The sequence below is a fragment of the Callionymus lyra genome, chromosome 3, assembly GCF_982586985.1.
Source record: "Callionymus lyra chromosome 3, fCalLyr1.hap1.1, whole genome shotgun sequence".
Classification (NCBI taxonomy): Eukaryota; Metazoa; Chordata; class Actinopteri; order Syngnathiformes; family Callionymidae; genus Callionymus; species Callionymus lyra.
In genome coordinates, this window is record NC_141820.1 from 6,819,658 (window position 1) to 6,839,740 (window position 20,083).

General features: G+C 40.9%; 2 protein-coding genes across 2 annotated transcripts in view; both read left to right on the forward strand.

Moving 5' to 3' along the window:
- Positions 1-6,247: 6,247 nt before the first annotated feature.
- Positions 6,248-9,381, forward strand: LOC148083140 (uncharacterized). The gene is made up of 3 exons (XM_087785869.1): positions 6,248-6,258; positions 8,384-8,593; positions 9,192-9,381. Exons 1-3 carry the CDS (start codon positions 6,248-6,250, stop codon positions 9,379-9,381), a joined length of 411 nt encoding a protein of 136 aa, XP_087641995.1.
- Positions 9,382-10,950: 1,569 nt separating this feature from the next.
- Positions 10,951-20,083, forward strand: part of LOC148083141 (NLR family CARD domain-containing protein 3-like) — a 28,159-nt gene continuing 19,026 nt past the window's right edge. The window contains exons 1-4 of the mRNA XM_087785873.1: positions 10,951-10,954; positions 13,143-14,901; positions 14,973-15,146; positions 16,269-16,442. Coding sequence (XP_087641999.1) covers positions 10,951-10,954; positions 13,143-14,901; positions 14,973-15,146; positions 16,269-16,442 — 2,111 coding nt within the window. The remainder of the gene's footprint in view (positions 10,955-13,142; positions 14,902-14,972; positions 15,147-16,268; positions 16,443-20,083) is intronic.

Consider the following 20,083-nt stretch of genomic DNA (forward strand, 5'->3'; position numbering starts at 1 on the left):
TCTTTGCGCTTGTTTTTCTCAATACAATCTCTGGCAAGATGTCCTGTCTTTCCGCAAGTAAAGCATCGACCTTCTTTTAAGAGTCTTCTTTTTTCTGCGGACAGTGTATTAGGATCATATTATCATATTAGTAGTAAATGTTTGTTACATGTGTCATGTCACTAGTGACTTGTTTTTCTCGCTTTTTCTCTATCATTTCGTAATTTCGGGCATATGTAATGTGATCGTTTGTCCCAGCCTTCTGCCAGGTCACATTTTGCTTCTTAATGTATCTCGACAGATCTGGTCTCATTTGGTTCAACAAATGATTTTTGAAATGTGATTCCCATAGAGCTGGATGATCTTCGGGAATCCCACCATGTTTGTTAAAAACATCCCTTAATCTGACTTTGAAGTTGTCTATGTTTTCGTCTTCATGCTGCCTGCAGGCTGCTATTTGATTAGGATCAGGCCTCTGTGCATAGATCTGCTCACATCTTTCCAAAATGTCATTCAGAGGTAACGCGACTTGTGCATATGGTATGACGCCACCTTGATCGTTCGTGATCATGATACGAAAACACATAAGTCGTTGTTTCTTGTACTCCTGTTACATAAGCACAATTTCCTGTCCATTCTTCCACCAATCTGTTTCTCAAGACCCCACCTCCACACCACCACCATAACTGGGATCGAATGACGTGTTTCAAGGCGTTCTTCAAGTTTATGTTGGTGTCTGAACAAGAAGGATCTTCTCGCCTGCAGTTCATACAAAACTCTGCAGCCAGAATTGTGATTCGCTCTCGTAGAAGAACTCACATTTCTCCGATCCTTAAATCTCTGCATTAGTTTGTTTCAGGATCCATTTTAAAATTCTGGTTCTTACTTTCAGATCTATTCATGGTAGGATTTCATTAATTATTTAATAAAACAAGTTTTAAAATGTTTTATTTTTATTTTGTCAAGAGTTAAATAACATTTGTACATTTTTAAACAATTTTTGGTTAAAAATAATATTCTGTATGCAACAATATTGAAAATACTTATATGGAAAAAAAATGCATTCAGGAATATATATATATATCCAAAAAACAAATTTGGGAAAGTTAAAAAATATTTTTTGACAATACGGTGTCAATATTATACATTATTGACGATACACAATACACACACCAAATATATACACAACTCTTTAAAGTTGACTTCCTGCAGCACACTGACTGACTGACCTGAGAGCAGGACTTGGACCTGGAGACCACCTGCAGCAGCTTCATGATTGGCTGAGATTGAGACACCAGCGGGGAGACGGCGTGGATGACGGCAGTGAATTCCTGACCCGGAGTGACCCCTGGATTTATGAAACAACACAACAGCATTTCTACCACTGACCCTGACACATCTTTGGGGGGGACGCGTGTGTGTACCCAGGCCCAGGTAGTAGAACGGGAAGTGGGCCAGATGTGTGGAGTATTCGGGAAGAACCAGCAGTCCTCCAGGCAGGAAGTTCCACATGTACTTGTTCCTGGACGCGTGAGAAAACACTCGGTCCTTGATGATCTGTGCGGAAACAAAACTTGAATCAATTCGTTGCTCCACCAGATGGCGCTCTCAGCCGTGAGATGTTTCTCTCTGGAAACATTACTATTAGAACATTAAGAAGTGAAAGAACCGAGAAAGTGAGGCTTCATGAAGCTTCATCAAGAGTTTTCACTGATTGTTGGTCGATGATGATCAACATGATCTTATCTACTCACACGGTTGAAGTTGAGTTGTTCATTTGTTGTGTCAAACATGGAAACAACCCTTAACAGTCCAGGTCTCTGCTCTTCTGATCCCTCCTGCAGGGGGCGCTGCTGCGACAGTGACACCAGAACTCTGTCGCTCACCAGCGCTCGCACCGTGGACAGAACCTGAAAGAAAGATGATGATGTTGATGTTACTCAAGTTGACCCAGAACCAATCACCTGCTACGATATCGAGTCTATCTGGTCACAAAGAAAGAGCTGAGCTAGAAGGCTTTTCATTCACCGGTCATTCAACACCTGTCAGTTTTCAGAAAAGAAATCATGTTTTGGGGAGTGAAGAGCTCAGTCATCCAGGAGACACTCTGTGTAGCATCATTCTGAGGACAGTCGGGCTCTGACCCGGAGGAAGCCCCGGGACACACCCAGGACATGACGGAGTCACACTAGAGCAAGAGTTGAGTTAAAACATTTTTATTATTATTAACATTATTTTTAATGTTAATTTTAGTAATTAGGTCAGAATATTTGAATTGTGATTTATGTAAAATTAAGGTCAAATAAACTCAGTAACTCCAGAAGCAGCTGTGGATCAATGACATCAACAATATTGAATATTTCAAATGTTGTTTTTATTGATTAGTTTTGATGTGAAGATCAGAACAACCTTCCATCTGCATAACTGATAACCTGACGCTTCGTTCTACCCTCACTCGTGAACAAGACCGTGAGATACTTGAACTCTCCTCCTGTAGATGCTCGTCTTATTCATGAACTCTAGCCGATCGAAACATGTTCTGACCCACGAAGACTCGTCCAGGTCCAGAAGATTTTTAAGATGTCAATGATTTTTTGCTCGAATCAAGAACATTTAAAAATAATAATTGTTTCAAATAATATTCCATAAACTGAACAGATTAAGTCGCACGACTGGAACGATTCCAATGCTGGTCCTCAGTGAAGATCATGTTCATCAGGAGCAATTAAAACGAGACAATTCCCCGCCAGGAAATGGTGAGAGAGGACTGTGTGCTTTGACCCGTGACCAGAAGAACCATGAAAGCTACAAAAGACTTGATCATTTGGACTTTATCTACATTTTAAAGTTTGAATTGTGTTTCTACTGGAGCGTACGTCAGAGCAGGAGATGTTTGAAAAACGTGGCAGATTTGAGACTTTTTCACAAAATAGATTCACTCGTCATTATCTAATTTTTATTCTATCTAGCCACGACATTTGTTAAGATAAATAAGATTAAATTAAATTAAATTAAATAGTTATATTTTAATATATGAGTTTTTTTCAAAACATCTTACTTAACAGAAATTTCTTAAGAAAAAGTTTAGAAAAAAAGGAGTTTTGTTGAAATGTGAATGAATAGAAATACATTTCCGCCTGGAAACTTAAAACAAACATCATTTCAACGTAATCATGTTGACGTGAGTCACTCAGACTGTTGACCAGGTTACATCATTTACTCTTCAATAGTTTGCTGTAAAATGATTTAAAAAAAGTTGAAATGGAAAAAAGCTTCTGAAACATTGAACAGGTGGTCATAATGTTATGGCTCAATGATCAGACATGATCGATACACAATTCTTGTTCTCAAACAAGACATTGATCGACTGTTTGTGTAGTGAAGTTGTCTTCTCCTCTGGCTGTCTGTGACCTCTGACCTTCAGGGAGACGTGTCGCTGGTTGATATTCGACTGCTCTCCCCTGATGGTAGACCTGTATCTCTACTGACTTACTTCCTCTCTTTTAGTCTCTGACTTCATAGAACCTTCACTTTGTCTCAATGTTGTTTTGTGAGTGTCATGTTTTTAACTGGAAAACTGCCAAGTTAGTTCTAGAAATAACTTCTTATGAGGCGAGAACTGCGTTGTATTGATAGTATTTATAGTATTGTAGTTTAGTGAATATAGGGTTGAATTTTATCAGAACGACCAGCACTCTGGTTATAACAAATATTACAATGTAATATTTTAAGAATATACCTGGAATATCACTATCAGGAGCATCACTTTTAGTCCAAAGAAAACTACTAAAATGACATGGATAATATTATAATTATTATAATTTACTTTGGTGTTTTAGTGGAAGCAAAAGCGCGATACAAATATTACTTACTAACTTAGTTACATAAAAATCCCCCTTTGGTCATTGTGGGGAAACCGTCGATGTTTGTCCATCAAGGACCAGGTTGTTGTACGGCGTCGAATGTCATCCAACTCATCCAAGATCGTCCCAGAGTGTCCATAGGGTTCCTGGCAATAGAGCCACTGATACACAGATTGATGGGTGTCACCCTTATCACCCCCTTTCCTACCATTAACCTAAAAGGATAAAATAGATGGAATACTTTATCGTTTGGTAAAGACCATATTCATGGGGGAATGGAGTTCAGAACATTATCTTTGTCAATTCTCTACATCCGGGCCAATGGCAGGGGTGTGTCCAGAACCAAATCAAAAAAGAATAACAATATTTGCATCACAACGACTGAGAAAGTACACAATGAGAGGAATGAAAGAGTTGACAGAGAAGAAAAGAATCACACGAAGGGGAGAAGAAAAATAATGTAATTGTAAAAAGAAAATATTTTTTAACTAAAATTTGAAAAAAAAAAAAATGAACTCAGATGTGGTATGGGGTATTGAAGTTTTAGAGAAATGTCTAACTGTAGTTATAATGCAGGTCAGGTCAGGTATTATTTATTTTATTTTGAATTTTTGGTATGTTTAATATTTTCTTTGTCGTCCTATTAACGTGATTTTGGACCACTTTGTGGTTCTTGTAACATTGACAGACATTTCCAAACATCTCTTTATTTAATTTTGTGTAATAATATTATATTATTTATTTATTATTTTAGTTAAAGTAGTGTAAGTATAAGTAGTAAAAGCAGTAGTATAATTAGTAGTAAAAGTAAAAGTAGAATTATTAGTAGAAGCAGTACTATAATTAGTAGCAAAAGTACAAGTAGAATTAGTAGTAAATGTATAAGTAGTATAAATAGTAAAAGGAGTAGTAGAATGAGTCCAGCTTCAACCACAGAGCCCTCCTGATCAACCTGTCCAACCTGTTGACACTTCTGATCCCAACACAACACACCTCAGCACAAAACACTGGCCACCACAGACTGGTAGAACATGCAGAGGAGATTTTAGCCGGATCTTTTTCGGGACTGGAACTATACAGGAAGTCTTCCACAGGGTTGGTACTTTCCCCCTCATCGCTTCACCTCCTGCTTTGCTGACCTCATGGAGTCTCTGTACCTGCTCCTGAAACCTTCTCTCTGTTAAGGACATCCTTGACCTCCTTTGTTACCCACGGTTTATTATTAGGGTAACAGCGGACAGTCTTAGCAGGGGCGACAACGTCCAAGCAGAAATTATTATAATCTGGTATACAGTGTGTCTGACCTTTGATGTCCTCTTGAGACTTCAGCAGCACATCCTAGTCTGTGGTGTCAAAGCAGTCTCTGATGGCGTCCTCCACAGCTGGTGTCCACTTTCTGATTGTCCTAGTGGTCACAGTCTGTCTCTGCACCTGAGGAGTGTACTGTGACTGAAGGTGGACCAGGTTATGATCGGACCTTCCAAGTGGAGGTCATTGTGCGAGAAACCACAGGCCAGGAACTCCTCCAGAGACCAGAGGTCCCTGGATGGGGCCTTGGGAGTTGGCTCCGCCTCCCAGTCCGACAGGCTCGTCGATCGATACGGTGATTGACCTCTAAGCTTGGCTCCCCAAACTTTGAAAGGGGCCTGAGTAGCACTTATTCCTGAGCCGTTACAACTACGGGATTAACGTCCAACCACCGTCATAAACACGAACAAGATGGCCGACTACCAACTCAGTCAACGTATAATGGTTATATACTACCACCCGGTGGCCAAGAGTATTCCACAAACACAACGAAGAGTTTGTGGTGAAAAGATCACATGTCAATGATGCTTCAGAAGTGCTGATGTGTTTGTCCATCACTGTCATGGAAGCTTCTGTCAAGTGTGCGAAGCTGAAGACACTTGGAGGACATGTGCAGCATTTGGATCAGAACCAAGACTTGTTTGGATGAAAAGGACAACACTAGATACAACTGGATAATAAACAAATGAAAGAGATAAAGCTGTGTTTGTGACACGTGTGTCAGCGACAGGTGTGTCAGGGACAGGTGTGGCAGCGACAGGTGTGGCAGCGACAGGTGAACAAGACTGCATTCCTTCTTCTAGATCAAGATTGTGACTGAACTTGTCAAACGTCTTTATCCTTGTGGCACATGTTTTGTTGTTGAACTATGTTATAAAAGTGTGAGTCAACAACACACTATGTTGCACTGATGTCTCTGACAGACACACCTCCTCACTGACGGTTCATCAGTGTTTCCCTGAGTCTGGATCAGAAGGAGCTGAGCTCACCTGGAAGTTTCACCTACAAACATGGACACAAGTCTTCAGAGCAGAGAGCTGCTCACAGGTTAGTGACTTTCTTCATGTTGTCATGTTCCCCAGTGAGAGTGTGAATGCATGAATCAAGAGTGAGTTTGTGAGGTGAATAAATGAATCAAGAGTAAGGAGAATAAATGAATCAAGAGTGAGGTGAATACATTAATCAAGAGTGAGGTGAATAAATGGATCAAGAGAGATGTTAATAAATGAATCAAGACTGAGGTAAATAAATGAATCAAGAGTGAGGTGAATACATGAATCAAGACTGAGATGAATCAAGAGTGAGGTGAATACATTAATCAAGAGTGAGGTGAATAAATGGATCAAGAGAGATGTTAATAAATGAATCAAGACTGAGGTAAATACATTAATCAAGAGTGAGGTGAATCAAGAATGAGGTGAATAAATGAATAAAAAGTGAGGTGAATAGATTAATCAAGAGTGAGTTTGTTAGGTAGATTAATTAATTAAGACTCAGGTGAATAAATGAATCAAGATTAAGGTGAATAAATTAATCAATAGTGAGGTGAATGAATTAATCAAGACAGAGGTTAATAAATGAATCAAGACTGGGGTAAATACATGAATCAAGAGTGAGATGAATCAAGAGTGAGGTGAATAAATTAATCAAAACTGAGGTGAATAAATGAATCAAGAGTGGGTGGATAAATGAATCAAGAGTGAGGTGAATAAATGAATCAAGAGTGAGGTGAATACATGACTCAAGAGTGAGGTGAATCAAGAATGAATCAAGAGTGAGGTGAATACCTTGATCAAGAGTGAGATGAATAAATGAATCAAAAGTGAGTTTGTGAGGTTAATAAATGAATCAAGACTGGGGTAAATACATGAATCAAGAGTGAGATGAATAAAGAGTGAGGTGAATAAATGAATCAAAACTGAGGTGAATAAATGAATCAAGAGTGGGTGGATAAATGAATCAAGAGTGAGGTGAATAGATGAATCATGAGTGAGGTGAATACATGAATCAAGACTGAGGTGAATAAACGATTCAGGAGTGAGGTAAATAAATGAATAAAGATTGAGTTTGTGAGGTGAATAAATTAATTAGGAGTCAGGTGAATACATTAATCAAGACTGAGGTGAATAAATGAATCAAGAGTGAGGTGAATATACAAATCAAGAGTTGGGTGGATAAATGAATCAAGAGTGAGGTGGATAAATGAAATAAGACTGAGGTGAATACATGAATCAAGACTGAGGTGAATGAATGAATCAATAGTGTGGCCGGAGAGGAATAATTGAATCAAGAGTGTGGTCGTGAGGTGAATAAATGAATGAAGAGTGTGGTTATGAAGTGAATAAATGAATGAAGAGTGTGGTCGTGAGGAGAATTAATGAATGAAGATTGTGGTGAATAAATGAATCAAGAGTGTGCTCCTTAGGTGAATAAATGAATCAAGAGTGTGGTTGTGAAGTGAATAAATGAATGAAGATTGTGGTGAATAAATTAATCAAGAGTGTGGTCGTGAGGTGAATGAATGAATCAAGAGTGTGGTTGTGAGGTGAATAAATGAATGAAGATTGTGGTGAATAAATGAATCAAGAGTGTGGTCGTGAGGTGAATAAATGAATGAAGAGTTTCTTCGTGAGGTGAATGAATGAATCAAGAGTGTGGTTGTGAGGTGAATGAATGAATCTTTATTGTGAAAATGTTTGAACAAGTAACACAAACATTTTTTCATATTTGCAACAAACTCTTTTTTTCAGAGCAGAATCAAACAGGAAGTTGAATTCAAATGTAACCAGTAATTCTTCATGATGGCTCCTCATAGCTCCTGATACTACATCACTTCCTGTTCATGATGATGAAGCTGATTGATCAACATGACTCCTCAGAGTTTAGACACAACCATCTATGTGGTCACACCTCCTTCTTCCTCATGTAGAATGTTGACATCACATGTGAGAGACAGTCTTCTGTCCACGTCTTCTTTCATCTCTCATGACTTTGTTCTGCTGCTGCTTCAACGTGATGGACCCAAGTTGACTTGTTGACCAGAACCATTAGATCCATGATGCTGTTGTGTTTGTGTGCAGGTGTGGACACAGAGGAGGAAGATCCTCCCTCTAAAAAACTTCTGGGTGAAGACCATGACAGTCAGACCAGAGCTCAGAGGTGAGAAGATCACTTCTCCTGTCAGACCTTCAAATACTGGAATCATTTTCTCACTTCAACTTGTGTGTGTTCAGATCAAAGCTACGTACATCTGCTGGACCTGGACCTGGACCTGGACCTGGACCTGGACCTGGACCTGGACCTGGACCTGGACCTGGACCTGGACCTGGACCTGGACCTGGACCTGGACCTGGACCTGGACCTGCTCCCAGCTGCGTGTCTCTGAAGAGTGACAGATCTATGGGAAGAGATATTGACTTCAAAGGTGAACAGAAGCATCAGAGGTGAGAGACAACAGGAGCAACATGAGAACATCTAGTAGTTATTTAAATATGCAGAGAAAACTATACAGTATATCTATACACATGAGAGGAAGAAGGAAAGAGAGACAGAGAGACAGAGAGGGAGAGAATTAATTGCAGTGTTTGCAGTATTGCAATTAAATATTTGTTTTACATTGCATGTGATTAAGGTGAGGTATTGTCTCGTGATTTTTTGCAGTGTTCAGTGTTTTTTATTTTTCGGCCTGGCTGAAAATAGTGCAATATAAATATAAATAGAACAAATAAATTACGTTTTAAATAGTGCATTGATGGAAGTTATATTGCATTCAGCAGTCTGATGGCCGGAGGGAAGAAGCTGTTGCTAAATCTTTCTGTTACGCAGAGGATACTGCGGAACCTTCTGCCAGATGCCAGGAGAGAGAACGGTCCATAGAGGGGGTGGTTGGGGTCAGACAGAATTCTGTGGCCTCTGTTCAGGCAGCGAGATTTTGCAACGTCCTGGATGGGGGGGAGTGGTGTCTCGATGATCTTCTCCGCTCACTGGCTCACAGAAACAAAAGGGCAACACAAGGAAAACTTGCTATTTGTGTGTGTTCAGATCAAAGCTACATACATCTGCTGAACCTGGACCTGGACCTGGACCTGGACCTGGACCTGGACCTGGACCTGGACCTGGACCTGGACCTGGACCTGGACCTGGACCTGCTCCCAGCTGTGTGTCTCTGAAGAGTGACGGGTCTATGAGAAGAATAATTGACTTCAAAGGTGAACAGAAGCATCAGAGGTGAGAGACAACAGGAGCAACATGAGAACATCTAGTAGTTATTTAAATATGCAGAGAAAACTATACAGTATATCTTTACACATGAGAGGAAGAAGGAAAGAGAGACAGAGAGGGAGAGAATTAAAGCAGTGTTTGCAGTATTGCACTTAAATATTTGTTTTACATTCACCACAGAATATTGCATGTGATTAAGGTGAGGAAGTGTCTCGTGATTTTTTGCAGTGTTCAGTGTTTTTTATTTTTCCGCCTGGCTGTTGTCGGGAGAAAACTGTTAAAGCATCCAGGCCTGTTAGAACACTATCAACGACACTTGACAGCACTTTTTTGAAAATTGATTACTGTTGTTTTGTGGTAAAATGAGTGTTTTCTCTAGACATTTACGTCGGTATCTGCTCCAAAGATGCGTCGTCAGTGACGTAGCTTCAGTTTAGCTTCATCTACGTCACTAAGATGGCGGCTGTTAAGGGTGTGTAGCGATCCTGCTCTACCTAGTAGAATGCAGGACCCCGAATTCGCCAATTTACTTATAATAGACAAAGGCACACAAAACCCCACAATCAATTTAAACTAAAGATGTGACTTGATAAAGCAGTGCAAACTCAAAATAGTCACCAGTTTGTCCATCAGTATTCAAAATAAACGTTGCAGGCCTGAATCGTCGCTCGGGCGCGTTGAGTCCAAAAACGATGAGGCCGCTTCGCTTCGCAAAGCCAGTAAATAAAAAGGTACCTGAGCATCTGGTGGATCGACGCGGGTTCCTAGTCGAGGGGACTTGGAGGTGGTTGGTTAGCTTATCCAGCTAACCGGCTTCAGGTGGTGTTGGTGACCCTGTCAGCTGTGAGACGTCAACAAGTTGTTACGCGAGTTGCGCAACGCCGCCAAACTCTTTAACTCTGCTCTGGACGCTTGGTCTTGACTGTCTGACAGAACAATCACCAATGCTTGATTCTGTTGTTCACACCCTCGGATCGCCGTTGTCCTCCATCAAAAACTCGCTGTGTCATGCTGTAAAACGTTGTTTAAAAAGTCCCAGTCTCAGCTGACAGTCATGCCATCACCGAAAATAAATATTCAATGATAAGTTAAAGGGTTCATCATTTGAATATAATACATTTAAATCAAGCACAACACAAAGCACATCACTCAGTGTAAACAGTGGGTTACAGGTGGAATCGATCCACACTCAATTTTCCGGCCATTTGAGTGCACAGTTGAGTGCTCATTGCGCACTACATTTTTGCACACTGCTAATTGGGACATCCGTACAATAACGTGTAACAACAATCGCACTGGGATCGTACATTAAAAGCACATATAACTCACTTACCACGTACGATGCGCGCAACCGCTAACGGACAAGTGACACGTGTGGACCACTTACTTTCACCTTGTGCAACCGTGCGAGTGACATGCGTTCGTTGATGAATCTCCCCTCTATTCCAAAAGAAATAAGAAAAAAAAGGAATAACACATCTTAGTTTTAACACTTTTGAATAATAATAATAATAATAATAATAATCAACTTAAATACTGGCTCACAGAAACAAAAGGGCAACACAAGGAAAAGGCACTCATGGGCAAGTAGGCCGAGCAAAAATCTCATAATTTTGCAACAATGAGTTAGGTTTTTAAAGTTAGGTTTTTAAAACATCCAAACAAAACAACCAAAGTTACGGTACTTGGAGCTCACCTTTTCTGTTAGAGGCTAAATCTGATCAGTGGAGGTCGTAACACATCACACCTTCAAATACTGGAAACATTTTCTTACTGCTACTTGTGTGTGTTCAGATCAAAGCTACGTACATCTGCTGGACCTGGACCTGGACCTGGACCTGGACCTGGACCTGGACCTGCTCCCAGCTGTGTGTCTCTGAAGAGTGACTGGTCTATGGGAAGATTTATTGACTTCAAAGGTGAACAGAAGCATCAGAGGTGAGAGACAACAGGAGCAACATGAGAACATATAGTAGTTATTTAAATATGCAGAGAAAACTATACAGTATATCTATACACATGAGAGGAAGAAGAAAATAATAATAATAATAAATCTTATTTAAAACCACCTCTCAGGAGACTCAAGGTCGCTGCAAAATAAAATCACAAATACAATAAAATCACACAATACAGGTGGTTTTGAGCTGAGCTGTAAAGAGGGAGAGAGAGTTCCAGTGTGGGGGTGGAAGTGACGAGTTGTAGTGGTGTCCTTGTAGAAGTAGACAGAACTCATTGACGGCCAACAAAAAAAAAAACAGTGCATGGAGCTCATCCTCCCTGTTGGAAGCTAAATCTGTAAATATTGTCAGCGCTTTAAGTACTGGAATCATTTTCTCACTGCAACTTGTGTGTTCATCCGTTGTTGAAGAAGTTTGTATCATGTGACGACCAACAGTCTCTTCAGTTGTTGAGTCAAGAAGAAGAATTCTAAATAGTGCAACTACTTTTCTTCTCCTCCACCTGAAGTCTTGTGAAACTTGACACACAACAAACGTGATGAAATATTCATCAAAAGTCAAGTTTGATTTGAGTGTTTTTCTTGTGATGCAACATTCACGTGGATCATATGAGCGCCTCAGATGAAGGTCACTGATAAGAGAAAATACTTCAAGTGATTTAAGAGTCACTGATTCAATGATTGAGGGAATGTTTGAGTCGTCAAAGACTGTTAGTTGATCCTCAACAATCATTCTTTCACTCACAGCTGTGTGTGTTTCTATCAGCAGTTAGTGACTCTTGGTGACTTCAACTGAAGATGTTCATGAGTCAATGCAGCTCAAAACTTCTCTTTTATTGAGCTTCACGAACTGCTCGTCAAAAGTGCTGCAGACAGTCGTGGAGGAAAGTCGACTCACAAGAGAAGAAGCAACAAACTGCAGCCATGAGAATGAAATCACGACTGAAGTGTGAGACAAACTTGTGTTTCACCTGGTTTTCCATGAATGTGGAAGATTCTATCTTAGGTGGTCTGCACATGGAAGAGTCAGAGTCTTGCTCAGATCATTGGTGTCCTTGTAGAAGTAGACAGAACTTATTGACGGCCTGATGTTCTTCACAGAGAGGATCAGCAGGTCTCGGATGTTCTCAGTCTCCAGTGTGTCCAGCAGCATCAGACAGATGTGGACTCCACACTTCAGGTACGTTCAAGTCTTCAGCCTCACCTGCTGACTACAACAGCTGCTAACTCACCAGTCAGCTGCTTCTGCTGCTTCATGAAGCTCTGATCCTGGACAACTCCACCTGTAAGCTTCATACATGAAGTAGAAGGTCTGGTGTGGCTGAGACTCTTGTTTAGTTTTAGAGAGAAGATGAGATTTGAATGTGACTCAGACTCTCTGGTCCTGAGACTGAGACATACCTCTGGTGACCTCTGTAGGTCACATGATCAAGTCACATGTTTGTGTTTCAGCTGTTGGAGGAGAAGGTCATGACCCTGGTGAAGGAGGAACTGAAGAGAGTGAAGATGTTTCTCAGACCAGGTGAGCAGAAACACCTGGAGGATGAGGAAGAGGAGGAGTTGAAGTGTGAAGAGGAGCAGATGAGGAGCAACAGAGAAGATTTCCTGAAGATCATCCTGAACCTCCTGAGGAGCATGAAGCAGGAGGAGCTTGCTGGTCTTCTGTGGGGAAGTAAGAGGATTTGAACCTTCAACCTGCTGAAAATGAAGTCTTGAATCTATTAGAACATTTGAGATTGAAATTCCTGCAGCTGCTGAGAAGATTGATCTTCAGCTTTTAGAATCTTGTGACTCATGTGACTTCTCTTCTTCAGGAAGTCGTGTAGAAAAGATTCAACGACGGCTGAAGAGGAGCCTGAAGAAGAAGTTCCACAGTGTGTCTGAGGGGGTCGCTAAAGCAGGAAACTCTGCTCCTCTGAATCAGATCTACACGGAGCTCTACATCACTGAGGGGGGCACAGACCAGGTCAACCAGGAGCACGAGGTCCGACAGATCGAAGCAGCCACCAGGAACCACACCAGACCAGAAACCACCATCAGACAAGAAGACCTCTTTAAAGCCTCACCTGAGAGAGACCCACCAATCAGGAGCCTGCTGACGAAGGGCGTGGCTGGCATTGGGAAGACCCTCCTGACACAGAAGGTCACTCTGGACTGGACTGAAGGCAAAGCTCACCAGAACTTCCACTTCATGTTTCCTTTCACCTTCAGAGAGCTGAACCTGCTGAAAGAGAAGAAGTTGAGTTTGGTGGAACTTGTTCATCTTTTCTTTCCTGAAACCAAAGATCTCAGCAGTTTTGAAGGACTCGAGGTTCTGTTCATCCTTGACGGTCTGGACGAGTGTCGACTCCCTCTGGACTTCCTCAACAGTCGGGTCTTGACAGCAGCTACAGAGTCCACCTCAGTAGACGTCCTCCTGACAAACCTCATCAGAGGGAATCTTCTTCCCTCAGCTCGTCTCTGGATGACCACACGACCTGCAGCAGCCAATCAGATCCCTCCTGAGTGTGTGGACATGGTGACAGAGGTCAGAGGGTTCACTGACCTCCAGAAGGAGGAGTACTTCAGGAAGAGGTCCAGTGATGAGGAGCAGACCAGCACCATCATCTCTCACATCAAGACCTCCCGAAGCCTCCACATCATGTGTCACATCCCGATCTTCTGCTGGATCACTGCCACAGTTCTGGAGGACATGTTGAAGAGCGGAGACACAGGACAGCTGCCCAACACCCTGACTGAGATGTTCATCTACTTCCTGGTGGTTCTGTCCAAAGTCAAGAAGCTGAAGTACCATGGAGCAGCTTGGACAGACACAGTTTGGGATCCTGAGAGCAGCAAGATGATGGAGTCTCTGGGAAAACTGGCTTTTGAGCACCTGAAGAAAGGAAACTTGGTCTTCTATGAATCAGACCTGACAGAGAGTGACATCGACATCACAGCTGCTTCACTTCACTCAGGAGTCTTCACTCAGATCTTCAGAGAGGAGAGAGGACTGTACCAGGACCAGATGTTCTGCTTCATCCACCTGAGTCTTCAGGAGTTTCTGGCTGCTCTTCATGTTCACCAGAAGTTCTTCAACTCTGAAGTCAACCTGCAGTCAAGAATCGTTGACATAGAAAAGTTCTACCAGAAAGAAATCAATGATGCTGTAGAAAGTCCAAATGGACATCTGGACTTGTTCCTGCGCTTCCTTCTGGGTCTTTCTCTGCAGACCAGCCAGAGTCTCCTGACAGGTTTATTGAAACAAACAGGAAGAAGCTCTTGGACCAATCAGGACACAGCAAAGCTCATCAAGAAGAAGATCAGTGAGAATGTGTCTCCAGAGAGAATCATCAACCTGTTCCACTGTCTGAATGAAGTGAAGGACACTTCTCTGGTGGAGGAGGTTCAACAGCAGCTGAGATCAGGACGTCTCTCCACAGATCAACTGTCTCCTGCTCAATGGTCCACCCTGGCCTTCATCCTACTGTCCTCAGAGGAACATCTGGACGAGTTTGACCTGAAGAAATACTCTGCTTCAGAGGAGGTTCTTGAGAGGCTTCTGCCGATGGTTCAAGCTTCACATAAAGTTCTGTAAGTGGATCATTGGAACATCTCTGAAGATATAAACATCAACGTTTGATTTCCTGTTTCATTTTTTTCAGGCTGAGAGACTGTGGACTGACAGAGAGAAGTTATTCACTTCTGTCCTCAGTCCTCAGCTCTCCGTCCTCTAGTCTGACTCAACTGGACCTGAGTCACAACGACCTGAAGGATCCAGGAGTGGAGCTGCTGTCTGCTGGACTGAAGAGTCCACACTGTCACCTGGAGACTCTCAGGTCAGAACATCATTTCTACAGCTTCAGAGCTTGAGTCACAAGTAACTAGTAGGAGTCGACTCTTGAATCACAAGTTAAAGTTAATTCTCATATCAAGTCACACATTCCTAGTCCCAGTGAACACTGAAGAGATAAATAACTAGTCCGAGTCAAGTCTCAAGTAACAGATCCAGAATCTGAGTCGACTCTCAAGCCCAAAATCACAAGGACGATTATGGTCTCGAGTCACAAATAACTAGTTTAGGTCAAGTCTTAAGTCACAAATCACTAGTCCTAGTCGACACTTGAGTCACAAATAACTAGTATGAGTCGAGTCACTATTAATAAGTCCCAGTTGACTCGAGTCACAAATAACGAGTCTCAGTCACGAGTCATAGGTGTGACTCGAGTCTCCATCTCTGCCAAAAGTATTGTCTTGAAACATGGAAGGAGATTATTTCCAAATATCAATGAAAAGGTGAGTAAACTCTTGATTTGACCCTCGCAGGCCTCCATATTCAAACCTGGAAATACAGAGAAAACATTTGAAACCTGGAGATTTAAAGAAACGACACATGTTTGAACAATGATGGAGGGAAACTTTGAAGACTTTGATGAATGAAAACATAATTAGAAGTAGAAAATAACAACTTTATAGAAAGAAAACTTTATAGAAATCTTCAATTGAGACATTTTCATGAATCACAAATAAAAGGTGTCACCAGATGAAAACAAGTTGATCGATGTATTGATTGATAAACAACCTTCAAAAATAATCTACAAACATCTTTGTTTTTCTCATGACTTTTATTCATTTATTTCTATTGTGACTTTAGTTTTTCTTCTTCTCTTGTGTTTGTTTCTGGTATAAAAACAACATCAATCCTCTCACAACAGTCTCTGTGTATCATGTGACACTTTTATAAATAATGAAACAAAGTCAGGAAAGTGTTGAACTGATGAAAACATCATTATTTCATGTGTTTGATCAAGTTGATCCTGATTGATAGAAAAGTCTTCAAATATTCACACAATCATGTGATGATCTTATGAATGTAAAGAGTTCAGTGTTTCCTCAAATCAAGTCTTTCAAGTCAAAATAGAGAAAAAGTCACTTGTTGACGACACTCGTCTCTTTCACAGGCTGATCGACTGTTGGCTGACAGAGAGAAGTTGTTCACTTCTGTCCTCAGTCCTCAGCTCTCCGTCCTCTAGTCTGACTCTACTGGACCTGAGTCTCAACGACCTGAAGGATCCAGGAGTGGAGCTGCTGTCTGCTGGACTGAAGAGTCCACACTGTCACCTGGAGACTCTCAGGTCAGAACATCATTTCTACAGCTTCAGAGCTGAAATGTGAAAGTCAGAGGTGAGACTCCAGAGAGTTTTGTCAAGTTGAGTCTTTAGTAAATAATCCTGAGTTCAAGTCACACATCACTAGTACGAGTCAAAACTCGAGTCATAAATCATTAGTCCGAGTCAAGTCTCGAGTCATAAATCACTAGTCCGAGTCAAGTCTCGAGTCATAAATCACTAGTTCGAGTCAAGTCTCGAGTCATAAATCACTAGTACGAGTCAAAACTCGAGTCATAAATCATTAGTCCGAGTCAAGTCTCGAGTCATAAATCACTAGTCCGAGTCAAGTCTCGAGTCATAAATCACTAGTCCGAGTCAAGTCTCGAGTCATAAATCACTAGTTCGAGTCAAGTCTCGAGTCATAAATCACTAGTTCGAGTCAAGTCTCGAGTCATAAATCACTAGTCAGAGTCAAGTTTCGAGTCATAAATCACTAGTTCGAGTCAAGTCTCGAGTCATAAATCACTAGTTCGAGTCAAGTCTCGAGTCATAAATCACTAGTTCGAGTCAAGTCTCGAGTCATAAATCACTAGTCAGAGTCAAGTCTCGAGTCATAAATCACTAGTCCGAGTCAAGTTTCGAGTCATAAATCACTAGTCAGAGTCAAGTTTCGAGTCATAAATCACGAATCCGAGTCAAGTTTCGAGTCATAAATCACTAGTCCGAGTCAAGTTTCGAGTCATAAATCACTATTCCGAGTCAAGTTTCGAGTCATAAATCACTAGTCCGAGTCAAGTCTCGAGTCATAAATCACTAGTCCGAGTCAAGTTTCGAGTCATAAATCACTAGTCCGAGTCAAGTCTCGAGTCATAAATCATTAGTCCGAGTCAAGTTTCGAGTCAAAAATCACTAGTCCGAGTCAAGTTTTGAGTCATAAATCACTAGTCTGAGTCATGTCTCGAGTCAAAAATCACTAGTCCGAGTCAAGTTTCGAGTCAAAAATCACTATTACGAGTCAAATTTCGAGTCATAAATCACTAGTCCGAGTCAAGTCTCGAGTCATAATTCACTAGTCCGAGTCAAGTCTCGAGTCATAATTCACCAGTCCGAGTCAAGTCTCGAGTCATAATTCACCAGTCCGAGTCAAGTCTCGAGTCATAAATCACTAGTCCGAGTCAAGTTTCGAGTCATAAATCACTAGTCCGTGTCAAGTTTCGAGTCATAAATCACTATTCCGTGTCAAGTTTCGAGTCATAAATCACTAATCCGTGTCAAGTTTCGAGTCATAAATCACTAGTCCGAGTCAAGTTTCGAGTCATAAATCACTAGTCCGAGTCAAGTCTCGAGTCATAAATCACTATTCCGAGTCAAGTCTCGAGTCTTAAATCACTAGTCCGAGTCAAGTTTCGAGTCATAAATCACTAGTCCGTGTCAAGTCTCGAGTCATAAATCACTAGTCCGAGTCAAGTTTCGAGTCATAAATCACTATTCCGAGTCAAGTTTCGAGTCATAAATCACTAGTCCGTGTCAAGTTTCGAGTCATAAATCACTAGTCCGAGTCAAGTCTCGAGTCATAAATCACTAGTCCGAGTCAAGTTTCGAGTCATAAATCACTAGTCCGTGTCAAGTTTCGAGTCATAAATCACTAGTCAGAGTCAAGTTTCGAGTCATAAATCACTATTCCGAGTCAAGTTTCGAGTCATAAATCACTAGTCCGAGTCAAGTCTCGAGTCATAAATCACTATTCCGAGTCAAGTCTCGAGTCATAAATCACTATTCCGAGTCAAGTCTCGAGTCATAAATCACTAGTCCGAGTCAAGTTTCGAGTCATAAATCACTAGTCCGAGTCAAGTTTCGAGTCATAAATCACTAGTCCGAGTCAAGTTTCGAGTCATAAATCACTAGTCCGTGTCAAGTTTCGAGTCATAAATCACTATTCCGAGTCAAGTTTCGAGTCATAAATCACTATTCCGAGTCAAGTTTCGAGTCATAAATCACTAGTCCGAGTCAAGTTTCGAGTCATAAATCACTAGTCCGAGTCAAGTTTCGAGTCATAAATTACTAGTCCGAGTCAAGTTTCGAGTCATAAATCACTAGTCCGTGTCAAGTTTCGAGTCATAAATCACTAGTCCGAGTCAAGTTTCGAGTCATAAATCACTATTCAGAGTCAAGTTTCGAGTCATAAATCACTATTCCGTGTCAAGTTTCGAGTCTTAAATCACTAATCTGAGTCAAGTATCGAGTCATAAATCACTAGTCCGAGTCAAGTTCCGAGTCATAAATCACTAGTCCGAGTCAAGTTTTGAGTCATAAATCACTAATCTGAGTCAAGTTCCGAGTCATAAATCACTAGTCCGAGTCAAGTTTTGAGTCATAAATCACTAATCTGAGTCAAGTTTCGAGTCATAAATCACTATTCCGAGTCAAGTTTCGAGTCATAAATCACTAGTCCGAGTCAAGTTTCGAGTCATAAATCACTAGTCCGAGTCAAGTTTCGAGTCATAAATCACTAGTCCGAGTCAAGTTTCGAGTCATAAATCACTAGTCCGTGTCAAGTTTCGAGTCTTAAATCACTAATCTGAGTCAAGTATCGAGTCATAAATCACTAGTCCGAGTCAAGTTCCGAGTCATAAATCACTATTCCGTGTCAAGTTTCGAGTCATAAATCACTAGTCCGAGTCAAGTTTCGAGTCATAAATCACTATTCAGAGTCAAGTTTCGAGTCATAAATCACTATTCCGTGTCAAGTTTCGAGTCTTAAATCACTAATCTGAGTCAAGTATCGAGTCATAAATCACTAGTCCGAGTCAAGTTCCGAGTCATAAATCACTAGTCCGAGTCAAGTTTTGAGTCATAAATCACTAATCTGAGTCAAGTTCCGAGTCATAAATCACTAGTCCGAGTCAAGTTTTGAGTCATAAATCACTAATCTGAGTCAAGTATCGAGTCATAAATCACTAGTCCGAGTCAAGTTTCGAGTCTTAAATCACTAGTTTGAGTCAAGTTTCGAGTCTTAAAGCACTAGTTTGAGTCAAGTTTCGAGTCTTAAATCACTAGTTTGAGTCAAGTTTCGAGTCTTAAATCACTAGTTTGAGTCAAGTTTCGAGTCTTAAATCACTAGTTTGAGTCAAGTTTCGAGTCTTAAATCACTAGTTTGAGTCAAGTCTTGAGTCATAAATCACTAGTTTGAGTCAAGTTTCGAGTCTTAAATCACTAGTTTGAGTCAAGTCTCGAGTCATAAATCACTAGTTTGAGTCAAGTCTCGAGTCATAAATCACTAGTTTGAGTCAAGTCTTGAGTCATAAATCACTAGTTTGAGTCAAGTTTCGAGTCATAAATCACTAGTTTGAGTCAAGTTTCGAGTCATAAATCACTAGTTTGAGTCAAGTGTCGAGTCATAAATCACTAGTTTGAGTCAAGTTTCGAGTCATAAATCACTAGTTTGAGTCAAGTTTCGAGTCATAAATCACTAGTTTGAGTCAAGTTTCGAGTCATAAATCACTAGTTTGAGTCAAGTCTCGAGTCATAAATCACTAGTTTGAGTCAAGTTTCGAGTCATAAATCACTAGTTTGAGTCAAGTTTCGAGTCATAAATCACTAGTTTGAGTCAAGTTTCGAGTCATAAATCACTAGTTTGAGTCAAGTTTCGAGTCATAAATCACTAG